Source organism: Ursus arctos, unplaced genomic scaffold (genome assembly GCF_023065955.2).
Source record: "Ursus arctos isolate Adak ecotype North America unplaced genomic scaffold, UrsArc2.0 scaffold_20, whole genome shotgun sequence".
NCBI classification, from domain to species: domain Eukaryota; kingdom Metazoa; phylum Chordata; class Mammalia; order Carnivora; family Ursidae; genus Ursus; species Ursus arctos.
The window spans coordinates 5928544-5947291 of record NW_026622875.1 but is presented as its reverse complement, the minus strand read 5'-3'; the positions used below and the strand labels follow the sequence as shown (position 1 = coordinate 5947291).

Genomic DNA, 18748 nt, shown 5'->3' with positions numbered 1-18748 from the left:
AACCAGAGTTGAAGTTTGAGAAGGGAGGCCCAGTTAGACACAGGTGTCTGCCAGTGACGTGCAGCTTGCTTTATCGGAGACACAGGGACAAGTCCCTCCGGCTTCCTCCATAGCTCGCCCCCTCTCCGGATGAGCAGTATGGATCGTATGTGCATTTCTTGGGCGGAGGACACATAGGGCCAGAATGGATGTCAGCAGTGGACAGTCAGTGCACAATCTAATGACTATTGAATGCCTCGGGTTATTTAGTGTGTTGTGAATATTAGGTGCTTCTTTCTTCTTTCCACTCCTTATCTGTGCCCTGCACACACATGCTTGATCCGTGTCTAACACATACAGGTTACTTACTTACTGATTCTTAACACACATCGTGAGTTCCGCCCCTGTCTCCTTGCTTACTCGTCATCTGTCTAAACATCTTATGCGTTTCCCGAGTGTCTGACGAGCTACTACACGTTCATCATCTATTCTTCACGCCTCGTAAGTTCCATTCATCCAGTTTGTTTTTCTTGTTCATCTATAGCGTTGACTGGATATTCTCAAGTAATACAGCAACACCCGCTACAAAATCTCTTGGAAAAGCTTTCCACCATTTTGGTCCAGACTCTCTGATCCCACCCCAGCCCTCCCTGCCCGTCAGGTCTTAACCACCTGCTCCTTTAAGGGCCCAAGGATACTCCCCACCGGTGCTCCTGCATCTTTCTCCATTTCCACCATGACCTCCTCCTTACTCAACACTGCCTCATAACTTTGCTCGTCATATCTTCAGGTCCGCGGCTGAATGAAGACCCATCATGTGCTCCTGGTCTAACTCCAGGACCTGGCCCTTTTGGTTATTTTTCACCCATTGTCTTCAGTTTCTCCCTTCTCACTAGCTCCTTCCCTGCTGAACACATATATGTTTGGGTCTCCCTTATCTTAAAAATCAGCCACAACCACAGCCCCTCTGATTTCACTATGCACTCCAGCCTACAACCCTAATGCTCCGATTCATCAACAGACTTCCTTACAAACTGCTTTTCTACTCAGTCCTTCAACTTCTCAACCGCTTATAACCTGGCTTCCACCCCAGCACACTACTACTGAGATTATTCTCTCAAGAGGGACCCATGACTTCCTAATAGAACTAATGGCTCTTGGTTGTGTTTACCTTCCACTCTACTAGTCTTGTCTGCTTCTCTGCAGAAAAGCATCTGAAGCAGTTGAGCTCTGCCAGCAGCCCCCATCATCCCCTCACTACATTGGTTTTCATTTTCCTCTCACCCTGTTAACCACATTCCCTGTGCTTCCTCTTACCCTCTAAATGCATGCTTTCACCCAAGATTAGTATTAATTTCCTATTGCTGCTATAAAAATTTACCCCAACATAGTGACTTAGGTCAATACAAATAATTCTGTTGTAGTTCTGGAGGTCAGACGTTTGTAAGGAGTCTTCCTGGGCTAATATCAACATGTCAGCAGGACTGTGCTCCTTCTGGAGGCTCTAGTGGGAGAATCCGTTTCCCTGCCTTTCCTCTTCTAGAGGCCTCCCACACTCCTTGGTTCGTGAGCTCTTCCTTTGTCCTCAAAGCAAACAACACTGGGCCAAACCTTTCTCACACTACCATCCCTTTGTTCCTTCCTCTTTGGCTTCCTCCTTTTACCTTAAGGACCCTTGTGATGACACTGGGCCCATCTAGGTAACCAGGATAATCTCCCGTCTCCCCAGGTGGGGATTAGGACATGGATATACTCATTATTGTGCTTACCATAGGGATGTCTTTATTTCTTACTTGTTCTTTCTCTACAGTCTCTCCCTTCATCTAATTTTCTACAGCTTCAACTATCCTCTCCCTGCAAAAAAACACACAAACCAACCAACCAACCAACCAACCAACAAACAAAAACCCAATTCTATCTGTTGATCTGACTTGTCTCTTGAGCCCCCGTTGCCTCCTGCACCTTCAACTCAGAACTTTATGGGAATAAATAAAAGAACTAATTACTGCAGTCCAATCCCCCAGAATCAGTTCCTCCTTTTGACTTCCCTGTTGCCTTGTACGGCACCAGCTCTACTCCAACAGTGGTCGGAAAGCCTCATGACTCCCTGTCGTGTTCACTCGTCGCGTCAGAGCACTGGCTGGATGCATCCGTTCAGGTTTCACAGTGTCTCATGCAATGAGTCCCTCTGTCTTTTCCTTTCCATCCCCACTATCACCTCCATCGTTCAGCCTTCCCTTTGTTCTTGACCTGTTGCATTGCCTTTAGTTAGGAGAGGGGGGGAAAATCCATTTCTGTTCCTCTCCTGAGCACCTAAGACCTCAGAGTTTTACATGTTTTTCTCATTTCATCCAGTCAGCAATCCAATAAACAAGGAATTAACATCCTCAGTGGATAGAAGAGGAAACTGAGGCCCAAGATAGATGGGGTGACGTTCTGAAGGTCATGGTCATTTATACATTTAGTTAAAAATATTTATTGAGAGCCCTTTATATGCCAGGTACTATTTCAAATGCTGGGGATATTAGCACTGAAGAAACCAACCAAGATCCAGGTCCTAAGTAAATTTATGTTAAGCTAGAAATAGAAAAGATAGGTATTCAAGAAGTGAACAGCCAAATGAACAAGATTATTGCAGTCTTCTGTTGTACCCTAGCTGAGAGTTCTCCTCGTCTCCAGAATTCCTAGTGAGCAAACAAGAAAATCTCTTTGCAGGCACAAATCATTTGTCATTATATCCAATCATTTATATACTGCCTTATTTCTCTTTCCAAACTCCTTGAGGACAGAAACACTTCTTCACATGGCACATAACAGGAATCTGTTTCAACTACAGGGTTGTAAGAATTGAGGGAAATGTCGGGACAGTACTATGTAAATTATAAAGCCATTTTCTAAGGTTTATTGTCTCAGTGACACTGATTATATTCTTTGGTAGGTCCTTCAAGGACCTAGTTGCCCTAATGTGGCCAGGATTGATTTTTCTCATAATTCCTTTCCTTCCGTTGCCCCAAAAGAAGCACAGCTGAACACTTTAAAAAATGTCTACCTGCTTTTCCAAAATTCCTAAGGAAAATCTTAAAACTTTAAAACAATGCTCAAGACAATGACTTCCTTGTTCATCTTCCCCACCCCCATAACTTCGTTGTTTCCTAAAATTTCATTATGAACATTTTCAAACTGGACCGTTCTTAGGTGAATATGCATTTATGCCCCATCCAGATTCTGCAATTAAAGTGACTAAACTTGCTTCATTAAAGCTTCCCATCAAACGATGATCTCCTCTATCTGTCCATCAATTCATCTCATTTATTTGATGCTTTTCAAATGCCTGCCTACCATTCACTACAGTTCAGAATTTGTTCACCAGATCTTTTTTATTCTTTTCAGGTAAATTTTGCATATGGCGAAATGTACAAATTTCAAATGTAATATCCAATGAGTTTTGGCAAATGTGCACACCTGCATAAGCCAAGCCCTATCAAATCCCATAGCTTGTGCCAGAAAGTTCCCCATGCCCCCTCCGAGTTGGTCCCTAATCCCAATAATTCACTTTGAAACTGTATGCTCACATGACTTAGAGATGTGACTTTTTATCACTAATCTCCATTCTATTGCTATTAACTGCCACAATTGAAAAAAATACTTTTCTGGATTTACAGACAGCATAGTTTGCTCGGTGGCAGAAAAACAGCTTAATCAAGAAATGCTCTAATTTTTCTTCCTTTTAAGCATAACTTTGATTCAGATTTAGGTAGAAGCATACTGCAACTGCTTACTTTATGATAGATGTTGATTTCGAGGCCAGGCTACATTGGCTCAGTCAAAGGGGTTTATTTCTCCAAATCTAGTGGCCCTCCATTTAGCATTGTTTAATAAGAACACATTCACAAGATATGAACCTAGAAAATCTGGAGTTGTGGCTTTTTTTTTTTTTTCGTACTTTGATGCCTTGTTATTGATGTTCGAGGAGAGGAAGATTTATATTCTTGGGCATGTCACAACTTTCTTAGGCCTCAGTTTCCAGATCTGGAAAATAACAGTGTATCTTTTGAAGTCCTATCTAAATCTGAAACCCAATACTTTTTATGGGAAGAAAGTTGTGTGGACCTAAGAAGAAAAAAGAATCTCTACAGTACATAGACCATACTTAAATAGTTCGCCAATATTTTTTGGTCCAAAAATAACAAATGTTACTGTAGTTTGGTAAGTTATTCTAGCTTAAATGTTCTTGGAACAGCTGGTTTCTGTTTAAAGTTTTTTGTACTAGCAAATCATAATTTAAATTGTAACACAAAGTCCTTTCCAATGAATGACTCTAAAGGGAAGCTTGCTTGATATATTACCTTTTTTTTAAGCTTGTTTATACCACTCGAGAGGGTTTTTTGACAGGATTTGGGATACAATTGTCAGAAATCTGTTCTCCCCAGAGCCACCTCTGAGTCACTTCCACTATTTATGGAAGAGCAACTGTGAAGAGTGGGATCATGTTTAGACTTTTTTTTTTTTAAACAACACATGATAAATGTTTTTAGGAACTTATGTAATCTATCCCAGAGCCTTTAGTTTTCAGAAGAGAACAGAGTCCAGGAAGCAGCTTTTTAGGCCTTTACAGCTTGAAAGCATGTTCCTGAGTCTTTAGGTCATAGATTGTCAAAGCAGTAACTTGAGTCAAGTTTTAACAGCCTTTGAAGTTAAAGCTGTTCTGTCTTGGAAAGTTGGGGCACGCTTTCTGTATTAGGTATAGGGTTTTCACTTCATTTTATTTGCTACCTTGCAAAAGGAACTTTTACTAGGGCCTACTTTTCCTTACACATACTTACGATTCCAGAACCTTCTTGTAGGGGGTTGTATAGCAAGGCACTCCACACAGAAGTCTCTGCCTCTGTCCTGTGTGGATGACTCAATGGAGAAGGATGGGGTTTGGGTTGAGGAATATTGAATATTGTTTCCTTTCCCTGAAAAGTTTCTTTCCTCTTTTCTTCATCCTACATTTGACTCAGGATCTAGCTCATGTTTCTGCTTCATTCATCAAGCTTTCATTGTACCACCCGCCAGTGAACAGGCTTAAGAGTCCTGCAGTCCCACGGCCTGTCTTTCTCCTGTATTCCACAGAGAAGGGCTGTGAGCTTCTGCAGGCTACATCTCCAGAGTACTTTTCGTTGGGACCCGGGGAACCTGGTGTGGAAATCTGAACCTGTGAGATCTTCCGGGGGGCCTTCCCTGCCACTTCTTCACTCCCCTAACTGGGAAGCTGAAGCCATGCATGTGAGTGTGTCCCTGGAGTGGGACTCAGGTAGCAAACTTCTCTCCTGTTTGAATCTCAATCGCAAAAATGAAGAATATTTCTAAAAATAGGCTTTTCTCTTTCCAAGCAACAGAGGAGTTGTTACAAAATTATTAATACATCACCGTATATTCCTAACGCAAATTCCCACCATTCCTTAACATAGGGCTTGATGCGAAAACTTGTCAAACATGTGGATTTCATTCCTCAGGCATAAAGTACTTGTTTTTCTCTGTCGGTAGCATAATAAAGACTGTGTGGTTAATAGCAAGAGATTTTGAGGAGGTGGATAGATAGATAGGTAAAAATTAATTAAGAATAATATCCCTATTGAATTTTTTTTAATTTGGTGGTTTAAATTCAGTCGAGTGTTTATTGAGTATCATTTTTGTGCTCAGGGCCATTTTATTAAGAAACAACAAAACAAATTGCCTATGGCAACTGAGCAATATAGATAAGGAAATTTTATTTTATTGTGTTTATTTTCTGAATTTTCTGTCATTAAATTAGCTTCAAGAATTTACAGAGCTGGTTGTTTCTTTCTATGTATCCTAAAACCCCAGAATGACCCTGTGAAACATTTCAGAAATCGTCCCCCTTTTCCCCCCCCAGAAACATGTATTTCCTTTAAGTACTATCTGCAAATCCAGAATTCTTTCCATTATGGGCTCTTAGGCAAAATGGTCTGTCTCTAGGATAGTATGTCCTTTATTGGGTGGGGTGTCTACATATTCAAGTCCTGGCATTGGATTATATGTATAGATAACCTTACTTTCAGAAAACCTTGCAATTTAGTTTCATTTTCATGACATGAACAAATTATACTGACTTCAATACCTTAATAAGCTCCCTCCCTAGAAAAATTTTAGGAATAATTATTTCATTCGATTTCTGTGTGACTTAAAAGACAGCTAAAAGCCAGAAGAAGGGGGGAATCAAAAGCATTACAAAATAACACCCTTTTAAGGAACGAAGACCCTCCTTTTAGTTATAAAGTTGACAAACACTTTAAAAACTCAACACGGGAAACATCCCTTCAGTGTCCACATTCAGAACGGATTGTTTTTCCTTTCGCATGTTTAAAGTTCTGAAATGATCCTTGAGGCCTCTTTTTTATAAGCACCATGCAAGCAGCATCTGTGGGCTGGAAGGATGATGCCGGAGGTTAGACATGTTCAACTGCAACATTGATCTGTGTCTGTCTCTCTCCCTCTCCCTCGCTGGCCTTTTTCCCTTTAATGAGGACTAGAATGTTTCCACATCGGTTAACTGCCTTCGTAAAGCACCAGAAGGTCACACCAGCCCCAGACTGATCCTTTTCTTTGTGCCTATAATATAATTGGCTGATTGTGCCAGCGATGAGCGCGCCCCCTCCCCCAGCCCCGTCCTAGCTCCATGTTTGCGAGCCTCACTGCTGGTTTCCGAGGAGAGCGGCTCGGCTCGCTGCGCGCTTCCCGGCGCGGGCAGGGCCACTGCGCAGGTTGATCAGCGAAACAGCATCCATTTTAATCTGCGGGGAGCCCCTGCCTTCCCAGGGCGTTCTCGCCGCCAGTGGATGCTCCGCGCTTTGCCTCTGCAGCCTCGCGGAGCCCTCCTGCTTTGGGGTCTGGGCCCTAGGATGCACTGAGATGGTACATCAGGAGAACTGTTCGTATCAGGTAAGATTTAGAGCCTGATTGTGAGGCCGGAATCCTTTGGGAAAGGAGGCCTTCCTCTTCCAAAGCAGCAGGTTGCCTCTTTCCGGATTTTCAAGGGATTTTGCCATCCTCCACTCCTGGCCTTCCTCGCATACAGTATCTGAATTGTAATTAGGTTTTCTGGGGGAGTAATGGGGCAGAAAACACTGCTTTCTTGGCCCTTAAAGCATATTGTGAAATCCACTGAGGTGATGTGTGCTTTGCACATTCTCTATGTCTGTGCAAATAAGAGGAACTGCTGTAAACTGTAATTGAATTTAAGGGGCTTCACAGAGGGAAAAACCTGGTCAGAATCCACTCGGGTAACATTGCAAAATACGATTTTTGCTCATTGCATAGGATGTGAGTTGTTCTACATCCAGTTTTTAGGATTGCCTTTAAGGGAGTTATGTAAATAAGAAGTGTAATTGATGAGCTGAGAAATTTTCAAAAATCGGCCAGCATGCACTTGATGTTTAAAGTTGCACTTGTATGTCTTTCCAAACTTATTTTTACTAGCATGTTGTTTTCGGTGGTTGGTAAATAAGAATTAAGGTGCTGACATGCATAAAAAACTCCCCATGGAAAATTTTTTAGTATTACATGTTCATCTTTGTGCTAATTTGCTATGTGGAGTTTTGAATTAAACACTTAAACGATTTCAAAAGGCCAGTTCTAGAGTGTTAATAACTCCTTCCTGCAACTTGGACTGTGGAGGCAAGATTGAAAGCGTCCTCGTTGTAAGCAGACAACGAGAATGTTCTCAGGGTAATTGCTCTTTGCAGCAGCAGGCATGGCTAATCCAAGTCCAGGATGGTTACTATTGGGGGATTACTCGGCTGACCGAGTTCAGAAGCTCTAAGAGACCAATTCTTTAACTTAACAATGCCTCTTCCTTGTGTGAGGTGGGTTACCTGAGACAAGCAGGTGTTTCTCATTAGGTCAGATTTCCCAGAGGTAAACGTATGCAGGCAGAATTGTACATTGCACAAGGCTCAAGACAGTGGTTTGTCAGCTAAGTAAAGTGCGCCTATGAAATATATTTATCCACTTCTCTCTGCTTCAGGGTGGGAATTCTGTAATTACAGGCTTGTTTTATTGTATCTTCATTTCATAGTACATCTAGGTCCAGAGATCCTAAATATTGAGATTTGCGCTTCACAGGAATTCTTCCCATGAGAAAGGGAAGATGCTGAGGAAAAACCAAAACTTCCTTTATACACGATACAGAGTTTGAGAATGGGGAATGTCAAACATCTGTGCAGAGCCTAACCTATTTATGGCGTGGCTCAAGGTGACTAAATTACTGTAAAATTAAAATAATTTTTCTACTTTCTTTTCAGAGCAGCTATGTAATTAACTTCTGAAAGGCAAACTACTATAAGATTATTCCCTATACCTTTTCAATAAGTTGGTCATGAAGTCACTGGTTTTATAGGTCAAAAATTAGTCAGATATCAGCAATTTCATCTGAGGAGAAGGGATTTTGTTAGCTGACTGCTTCTGAAAGGAGACAAATTGATTTTATTTTTCATGAACTACAAACATATAACACTGTCATTGTGTGTTTAATAGTTTTGAAATATTTATTGCTTACTTTCACAATAAAATTAAGTGTATTAGGCAGATAATCATAGTCAGTAGATCCTGTATCTCCCTGGGGTTTTGGAGTAGAACCACCTTCGTGTGTATGTTTGAAACACCCTCCCTTTATTCATAAATCAGGAAAAACAAAAGCATTAACCGTGAAGCCAAGTCTTAATCTACTTAGAAACCTTAGGTTTAGAACCCACCTGGTGCTGCACGTGACTGGATTCAGAATGGGCAGTTTCTCTAAGTCCTTGGCTTGATGTTGTCATAGTCACTGGTGATATCAACAGTAGGATGGTTTTCAGAAACTTGCCCTTTTTTGGATGAAAGTTTATTTATTTGTTTTTAAGGATGAAAATATAGTGATTAAAGCAAATTCCTTAGGGTAGCATTTTTAGTGAGTAAGTAGAATTTATTTGTAGGACTGATTCCTTTCCTCCCATAAATGTATACCAAGGTTTCTTAATGGAGAGTCCGTGAATGGAGTTCTAGGGACCATTCCCCCAAAATTATATGCACGTTTTGGTGCATATGTCTGGGTGTATATTATTATTACTATCATTATCATCATCATCATCAGAGCATAATGGCCTCCTAACTGGTCCTGCTCTTACCCTCCTCCCGCCCCCCCACTGTAGTCTCATTTTCAACACAGTATCCAGAATGATCTGTTAAAACCTAAGTCAAAGCATGTCACTCATCTCAAAATTCTCCTCCTCAGAGTAAAAGCCCATATCCTCTCAGGTCCCTGGCCCTGAAGGCCTTGCATCAACTCACCCCTGATTCCTCTGGGACTTTCCACATTTCCGTTTCCTTTCACTCGCCTCCCACTATGCCAGCCTGGCCTTGAACTTGCTGTCCCTTCTGCTGGTGTGTGCTTCCCTCAGGTACTCCCATGTAAGGTAGCCAAATTTAGCAAATAATCTGCAGTGTTTGGAACATGTTTATACTAAAAAATCATTCTCCGTTTATCTGAAATTCAAATTTAACTTGGCATCCTGTATTTTTCCTGTCAGTAACTCTCACTTCCTTCAGGTCTTTACTGAAACGTCACCTCTTGGGGAGGCCTTCTCTGGACTTAACTGTCAATTTCCAACTCCCCAGTTCTACCCCAGTGTGTCTGTTACACTCCCCTAATTTACTTTTATACCTGGCCTCCATCACCATCTGTCAGACACATATTTTACGTATTTGTCTATTTTCTGTCTCCCTTGCTTTATGTAAACTCCATGAGGGCAGGGGTGTTTATATTTATATCCATCTGCTTTCCCAGTGCTTAGAACAAACCCTCAGGTAATATGGATGGATAGGCCTACTATGTATACAATTGACTAAGAAAAAAGGCATTGTAAACATCCTGTAGCATCGTGGTTTCTTATATTTCCATAGCCCCTGGGATGACTTTCCGTCTTCCTCTGTCCTCCCTCCCCCCCCCCCCCCACATACACCATTAACCTGCACAGTTTTCATTGTCTGTGGGTCAGAATATCCCTTTGTTTCTTGTTAGTTTTCTCATCTCTGAAATGGGATTTTCCCTAGTTAACACCCTGGCGTGGTTCCTGCCCGAGGCCGCCTTTCTGCATGAATAAGTCAGTTACCGTGAATTAAGAGCCTCCTTCTTCTGATGCATAGGAGGGGCCCAGTGAAGATGGTAGAGCGCCCGGGAAAACCACGTATCACTTCGTTTCCCGGTTATCTGTTGCTAAGGTATGGATGCATAATTGATTCACTGCTTTTCCAAGTAGATGATTATTTTAAAAAGAGAGTTTCTTTGCTACCAAGAGCTTGCAAAGCTCGGTGTGAATTGTTTGGATGCACTGGGCTTCGAACAAGTGAGCCCAAGGAGGGGTGCTCAGAGAGAAATTCTCAGGCAGGGCTTTTTACGGCGGCTTCGTTTTGAAAGGTTCTCACGTTGTCATCACCCTCGTGTACTTCTCCCTCACAGGAGTTGCATTAGCTGAGACGTTACTGAGGCATGTGTTGTCATTCTCAGTTGTAGCCGTGGTAAAAGATAGAGCTGTCGACCTCCATTTTCCAGTCTTGGGAGGAAGCCAATCTCTTCAGGAAAGAACCTTGCCCACAGCAGCTTCAGGCCTGGCAGCCTTCAAGAGGCCAAATTCTTCTAAATGGTCTCTGAGAGCAAGCTTTGAAATATTGTTAACTTGAAAGCACAAGTTTAGGTCAAAGGGTCCATTTTGCTTAAAAGCTCCTCAATATTTTCTCCTCTTTCCCTGCAATTGGTTTTTGGGATTAGTGTGTGTATAAAAACAATGACATGCTTTCATCCCTTTCTTTCCATCGCTTAAATTCCCCTATGACCTCAGATAGAGATCACACCCTCACATTCTTAGCCACTGTGGGAATGGAGACTTGAAAGAAAAAAAGGAAAATGGTATGTGAATGACTCTCATCTCTTTCCTCCCTTGGGAATTCATAAGGAGACGCTTCTTCAAACACACACCTGGTCTTGAGGAAGCACAGTAGAAATCTTTAATGTTCCCCATTTTCCTTAGGATACATTCCAGACCCCTTTGCGTGGCTCAAGGGCTAACTCTGATCTGAACCCCGGGCAGAAACAGTCCTCCCTCTAATCCCTGCTCTCCTGCCCCCATATTGCCATCAGTTCCTTGCTTTGCTGTGGTACCTCGGCCTAGAGTGGCTCCCACCCACACACCCTCTGCTTCTACCCTATTGCAGGTCGAGGCAGCTTTCGAGGTTCACATGCCACTTCCTTTGGGAAACTTCCCCTCTCTTCCCGCACTCAAAATTCCTCCTTCTCGGTGCACTTTGTTTTTGTTTCTAACAGAACCCATTTATAGCTGGTGACATATAAGCCTGTCTCCCCCACCAGACAACAGACTTCTTGAAACGAAGGACCTTGTTTTACTTCCCTACTGTACATGTGTGTTCAATAAATGTCTGTTGGATTGAATTGCATTTTCCACTTCTGGTTCTGTGCTGAGTCCCCAGGATCAGGGTCACCCATCGTGACACTAGAGGGAAGCTCAGATCTGTGCACGGTAACAGGGGATTGGTAAAGCTGACCACAGTACTCCTTGTATCTGGCTTGTGGACCTCTCGGACAGTTCCCAGCATTTCAAACATCCCATGTGCCAAAAAGGGAGATGTAGTGCAAAGAATAAAAAATTTTAAGAAAGAGAGAGAGACAGACATCCCAGCCTTCCCAGAGACAGTGCATTAAGAACGTACCTCTGTGCCTATTTCTCCTGTACCCAGAGAATTTTCCCAAGGCGAACCGCATGGTTTGTCCCCAAGCACTTTTTCAAAATACCTGTGGTTGGTTGAGGCAAGTGCTCATCCCCAAGCTGTCTTTCTTAATATATCGAATTTTGCAAAGTTTCGATGAATCTTTTTACCATATAAAGCAGTCGTTTTACTGCCTCTTGAAACATGAACTTTTTCTTGGGCAAAACATTTCAGTCCAATTGAAGTGTCATACCCAGCACATAAGATAAAAGATGCCCTGTATTGATCTCAAACAATAAAATTAGGGAGTATATCAATTTAAGTAGTACATCAAGATATTTTTTAAATTCTTGCTGGAGAAAGTAGTAAACATGCCAAGATTCTAGTGGGTTATTTAATAGTTAAAAAGGAAAGGAAATATATTCTATCCCTATTGACATCAGGCCAAGTGAGAGCTCATTTCCCAGTCCCTTCTTCCTGTGAACGAGAAAACAAGATATCAAATTTGAGTTCATTTAAGATTCTGCCCAGTTTAAGCCTGGTTTCTTCCATAGCTGGGAAGAAAAATATATTGACCCAACTAGAAAAGGGAATTTGAAAGCATTTTAGTGCACTGATACAGGTTTGTTTTTTTTTTTAAGATTTTATTTATTTATTTGATAGAGAGAGAGCACAAGCAGCGGGAGTGGCAGGCAGAAGGAGAGGGAGAAGTAGACTCCTGATGGGAGCTCGATCCCGGGACCCTGGGATCATGATCTGAGCCAAAGGCAGACCCTTAACCCACTGAGCACCATACAGGATTTTAAACATAAGTTCAATGAAATAATGTTCTGTCTTAGTCTATAGATTTTTTTAATTGGAAAAAAGTTTTCCCATGGTTAATAGTGTTGAAGAATACTTCATCTTCATTACTGTGCCTGGTTGATGTATAATTGTGTTTTTCTGAAGAGGAGCTAACACATGCATCACCTTAATTTAATTAAGAAAATAATTCTGGATGTAAATTCATCTGTACTTGTTTTTAGCCAAGATATCTGAAAATCTAATTTATATGTTTTACCACAAAAGGAACACAGTGATAAGCACGCAGATGAAAAAAAATCGTTTCAACAGGGTTTCATTATGGGCCTGGTCTGAAATAGAAATTTAGTACAACACATCATTCCTATTTAAAGTAGCACTTGGGGCTTCAAACACCATGATTCAGACTGCAAGTAATTTTAAGAAATAAATATGCAACACATTTCCAAGATGAAGATCTAGTATTTACTCTTGGAAAGGGGGTGCAACGAGGGATAGGAAGGAAATAGGAACATCTCTATGGTAAATATCAGTGCATGGATGATTTCTAGAGAGTAGAGACCCCCCCATTCACACACAGGCACACACACACACAATCTTGGGTAACTAATCACAGTTTCACATGCAGAAGCTCAACATTAAGAGAGCCATATCCCAGTTGAGCCATAGCCTATTATTTATTTTTTTAAAGATTTGTTTATTTATTTATTTATTTATTTATTTATTTATTTGAGAGAGAGAGTGAGAGCACACAGAGGCAGAGGGAGAAGCAGGGAGCCTGACGTGGGACTCCATCCCAGGACCCTGGGATCATGACCTGAGCTGAAGGCAGACTCTTAACTGACTGAGCCACCCACACACCCCAAGCCTACAGCACCCGCTATTCCCAGGAGGTCTCCCATCCAAGTACTCACCAGGCCCGACCCTGCTTAGCTTCCGAGATCAGACGAGATCAGGTACATTCAGGGTGGTATGGCCATAGACCTATTTTTTATTTAATATCTTCTATACCAAGGGAAAATTTGAGATCTTGATATGGTTACTCTTCCCCATGCAGTATATAGAAGCATCAGGAACTTCCAAACTTCCTGAAATAGTGAGTACTTTGACAAAAGTACTTGCATTCAGAAGGCAACATCAGAGAGGTTGTGACAATCAGCGTAAGAGAGCCATTAGTGGGGCAAGAATGCGAAGAACACAGAGACACGTACTGAGGGCACTACTACTGCTCCCCCTGGGAAGCTGTGCTGCGGCTGTCAGAGTGACTCAGTTGTGTTTCTTATCCTCAGGTGTTCAGTTGGGCAGAAAGATTTATGTCCTCCGTCTTTGATATGGGTAAATGTCTGGTACTCCGTCTGCTGCCAGCGCTTTCACCTCCTCCACCCCACACTCCCAGTGCCATTATTGAAATTTTCTGTAGCCTGCACCCAAAAGTCTATTTAAAAATTGCCTGCGGGAGAAAAAAATCGCCTTTGGGGGTGCCTGAGTGGCTCAGTCAGTGAAGCGTCTGACTCTTGATTTTGGCTCAGGTCATGATCTCAGGCTTGTGAGACTGAGCCCCATGTTGGGCTCCTCACTCAGAGGGGAGTCTGCTTGAGATTCTCCCTCTCCCCCTCCCCCTCCGCCACTTGCACACATGCGTTCTCTCCCTAAAATACATACATACATAAGGAAGGAAGGAAGGAAGGAAGGAAGGAAGGAAGGAAGGAAGGAAGGAAATTGCCTGCGTGTTTTCATAGGTTATCTAGCTACCTTAATGGAAAAGCAAAGCAAATTTAGGTAAACTTTGCACAGAAGAAAAAAATGGTTTATGTGAAAAGAGATTATAAATCAGACATCAGTTTGTAAAGCACATGGAATTTGGATGTTAAGCCTGAAGGGAAAGCAGTGGGATGCTGAAGGGTTAATCAGGATGAACTAGAGTTTCCATTTATGAATAGGAAAATCTTTTGACAGTGCGTAAGTGATTTCCCAGTAACGCGGTCAGTGTTTTCAGAGTCGATCATTCCCACCACTGGCCGGTAATGATCATTTAAAAGCATTAGCTCACGTGACCAGTGCGTCTCACAGTTCAGATTATGGCCTTGACAGGAAACTGAAGCTCTCCGTACTAGTCCTTACATTTCAGGGCAGGGGGGTAAGAAGAGGCCCTCTCAAGCTCAGGGACTGTGAGGGTCTGTGTGTACATTTTCCAAAGGAAAGTGGTAGCATCTGGGCCCATGCTATGTCAGCACAGCTCATTTTTAGAGAGGTCAGCAGTAGAGGAAAGAACCAGGGCAAATTATCTATAGGAAGGACGTGAGGGGCTGTTATCCCTTTGTCTGCATAGCTACTGCAAAACCACCAAACACTATACTCAGCTCAAGTCTTCAGGGTGGTCTTTTGTTTGTTTTTTCCTTTCCTCTACTCATTTGGACCTCTTGGAAGTAAAATCAATTACAGTGTTGATCCCAAGCCTCTAAAGTCAGGGTCTTGCCGCCATGCCTGGCAGTATGGTCCGAAATAAGAGGATAATAGCTTATAATGAACTTTTTTCCAAGGTCTAAAGCTGTGCTTCTGAAATGTAAGGAGCATTCAGAATTCTTAGACTCTTTTAAAAATGAAGTTTCTGATTCAGTAAGTCTGGGGTGGGACCTGAGAGCTTGCATTTCCAGTAAGCTCCCAGTAATACAAATGCTGTGTCGGAAGGACACACTTTGAGTAGCAAAACTCTCGACAACATCAAAGATCAGTCCCTGTGGTAGGAGAATGTTAGATATCTCAAGATGACACAAGCCATTCAGATAGCAGTGGTAAAGCTCCTTCTGGAAACGGTCTAAGCTATCAACCTGTCTATGCGCTGAGCACTCCTTTAGGTGGAGGGACAAAGGAAATTCTCCACTGGGGGCCGCCCTACAAGCTCTTGCAGCAGTGTTTCGGGGGATATGTTCTTTTTTTTTTTTTAATTAGAAATTATTCATTTTTTTATAATAATTTTTTATTATGTTAGTCACCATACAGTACATCTCTAGTTTTTGATGTAAAGTTCCATGATTCATTACTTGCATGTAACACCCAGGGCACCATGCAATACGTGCCCTCCTTACTACCCATCACCAGCCTATCCCATTTCTCCACCCCCCTCCCCTCTGAAGCCCTCAGTCTGTTTCTCAGAGTCCATAGTCTCCCATGGTTCATTCCCCCTTTTGTTTACCCCCTCCTTTCTTCTTCCCTTCCTTCTCCTACCTATCTTCCTACTTCTTATGTTCCATAAATGAGTGAAACCATATGATAATTGTCTTTCTCTTCTTGACTTATTTCGCTTAGCATTATCTCCTCCAGTCCCATCCATGTTGCTGCAAATGTTGAGAAATCGTTCTTTCTGATGACTGAGTAATATTCCATTGTATATATGGACCACGTCTTCTTAATCCAGTCATCTGTTGAAGAGCGTCTCGGTTCCTTTCACAATTTAGCTATTGTGGACATTGCTGCTATGAACATTGGGGTGCATATGGCCCTTCTCTTCACTACGTCTGTATCTTTGGGGTAAATACCCAGTAGTGCAATGGCTGGGTCATAGGGTAGCTCAATTTTTAACTTTTTAAGGGACCTCCACACTGTTTCCCACAGTGGCTGTACCAACTTGCATTCCCACCAACAGTGTAGGAGGGATCCCCTTTCTCCACATCCTCTCCAACATTTGTTGTTTCCTGCCTTGTCAATTTTTGCCATTCTAACTGGCGTAAGGTGGTATCTCAAAGTGGTTTTGATTTGAATTTCCCTGATGGCTAATGATTTTAAACATTTTTTCATGTGTCTGTTAGCCATTTGTATGTCTTCATTGGAAAAGTGTCTGTTCATATCTTCTGCCCATTTTTTGATTTGATTATTTGTTTCCCGTGTATTGAGTTTGAGAAGTTCTTTGTAGATCTTGGATATTAATCTTTTATCTGTAGTGTCATTTGCAAATATCTTCTCCCATTCCGTGGGCTGCCTCTTGTTTTTTTGACTGTTTCTTGGCTGTGCAGAAGCTTTTTATCTTGATGAAGTCCCACAAGTTCGGGGGATATGTTCTATCACTTGTCTCTTTGTAGTTCTTATTAGAGAACCACTTATGACAATAAAAGGCATAGGGGTTAGAGGAAGGGAATGGTCTTTAGTACTTTCTTAGTACTGATCTTTGTTGCTATTGTTTGGCCTGGGAAATTTCCATCTTGGATTTTGAGGTGCCCTTCTCCAAGAGATGATATATTAATAGTGTATGTGTATATACATATATGTATGTATGTGGTCAATATATTATTAATGTATATATATTAACCTGAATACATATAGTTAACAGTGAGAGTTAAGTCATTTTAACTATATATATAAACCCACCCGGTTAAAATTAAAGTTAAAAGATGTTAGCAATTAGGCTTATAGTTTTGTGTATTTTACTCAGTCTTGTAAATCTCTAGATGTTTATGATTTCCTTTGTGCTAACTCTTGACTATAAATAGCTCAGTGGGCTAGGCTGCTAACCCAGTCAAGAGATTGAAATTCTTGAACCTGTGGTAGCCCCGCCCCTTCAACCCAACCAGACCCATTTTCACCTTTTGAACATACGTGATTCCCACAGAAGATTTCAGTTGAAAAGCACTAATGTGAACTATTAATGTTTCCTACTGTGGAGCATTTAGAGGAAACATTTTAAGTAACACATACATTTCTCCTCTCTTTGTGTATTTATTCAGCAGCTTTCACTGTCTGCTTAATGTGTGTAAGACGTTGTCTAGATGGTGTGGGGAAAGCAAGACAGATAAGCCAAAATCCCTGCCCCCTTAGAAAAAAAGCTTGCCACCGTAACAGCTGTTGGAAAGAAGCCACAGTGGCGCTAAAAACACTATGGCAAATGAGAAAGGAAAATTCACTCTACAGCATGTTAGGTCATGACCAGCAGTGAAGGAGCTTTTATTTCATTTCTTGAAGCCTAATCGTCAGGGGATAGCCGTGATCGATGCTGGGTGTTCCAGATGTGCGATGTAGAAAACATTTCCGTACGTGATATTCTCTGTGCTTCCAGAATTCTCTCTGCACTGAGCTCTAATTTTTAAAAACTATGCTTGATTATTGTATCGTGTGCGGTGGTGTCTTACTGAGGCCAGCAGTGGAGGGTGGTCTAGCACCCCCGTGTAGACTGTGAGCCCCAGAAGTGGAGGCCCCAGGTTTCATTTCTGGCCTTACCATTGGCAAGCTGCCACGCCTTGGGCAAGTTCCTTAACCTCACCATGCTCTCTCGCTCAGCTCTAAAGTGCAGTGGATAATAATATCTACTCCAGAGGGTTACAGTGAGGACTAGAGACATATATAAGAGGCACCTGTGAAGTGCCTGGCACGGAAGCGAGCCCTCCACAAAGGGTGGCTATTGTTACTATGTTAACATATGTCGGATAATGTGATGCGTGCTTCCTTCCCCTTAACTAACGTCCTTTGGCAGGGATTTAATAGACCCAGGGTCCTTGAAAGTCAAACACTTCTACCCAAAGCCTTAGCTTCGGAGCATTCGTCAATGTTGGGAACGCCCATGCTGGGGCAACACTTGGTGGCCAGCATTGCCTCCCAGGCCTGGAAGGGGTTCTGCATGCACATAGTAGGACCCTTGTGTAGAGTGAGGGTCCTGGGGTCTGGAGGAGAGCAAGATAAGGGAGAGCTCTACTGGGAAGAAGCCCTGCCCAAATGCGAGTGTGGCCTCTGAGATACAACTTGTCATCATACCCTCTGGCAAATGTGTGAGTCGTTCTGTCAGAGCTGAGCTGGGGAGATGAGGGCGGGCTAAAGGCAGGATTTGGATTTGAGGCAGGGGCTGCACAGGACGTTATCTGCCGTAGAGACGTAGGGCCACAGTAAAGTACGTTAAGACACATTTATGCCACAAGCCTTCCACAAATTGAAATGTTGTTTTGGTTTTTTTTGTTTTTTAACTTGTGGAAAGAGACAACTGAATGGGAGCGTGTCAAGGCTATCTTGAATGGTGTTTTTACTTTAGAACTCTGGTCTTCACAGCATTGAGGTTGGTCAGGAATTCATACTGGAAAATGTATCGAGTAGGACATTTGCTGCTTTCTGTCCAAGTATGTTCGAGTATAAGATGGTTTGTTAAATGGGGGCTTGGCCTTTGGATTCTTCTTTGGCCCCTTTCTCCTGCAAACAGTAACATTTTTTAAAATAAATAGCCGTGTATTTT

The 18748-nt window shown here is 42.2% G+C and overlaps 1 protein-coding gene and 1 non-coding gene across 7 annotated transcripts in view; one reads left to right on the top strand and one right to left on the bottom strand.

Annotated features, from left to right (window-relative positions):
- The window catches only part of SCHIP1 (schwannomin interacting protein 1), a 144443-nt gene that overhangs the window by 84122 nt on the left and 41573 nt on the right, over positions 1-18748 (top strand). Inside the window, exon 1 of one of the 6 annotated variants that reach the window (XM_026497384.4) lies at positions 6512-6924. The exons of 4 other annotated variants lie outside the window; for them this stretch is intronic. In XM_026497384.4, the coding sequence (XP_026353169.1) occupies positions 6895-6924 (30 nt within the window). In that variant the 5' untranslated portion in view covers positions 6512-6894. Of the gene's footprint in view, positions 1-6511; positions 6925-18748 lie in introns of those variants that run through there. One more of the 6 variants, XM_057316104.1, reaches the window with a different exon arrangement.
- LOC113254166 (5S ribosomal RNA) lies at positions 13406-13524 on the bottom strand. Its single transcript, XR_003315694.1, has one exon. It is a non-coding gene; the product is annotated as a 5S ribosomal RNA (ribosomal RNA).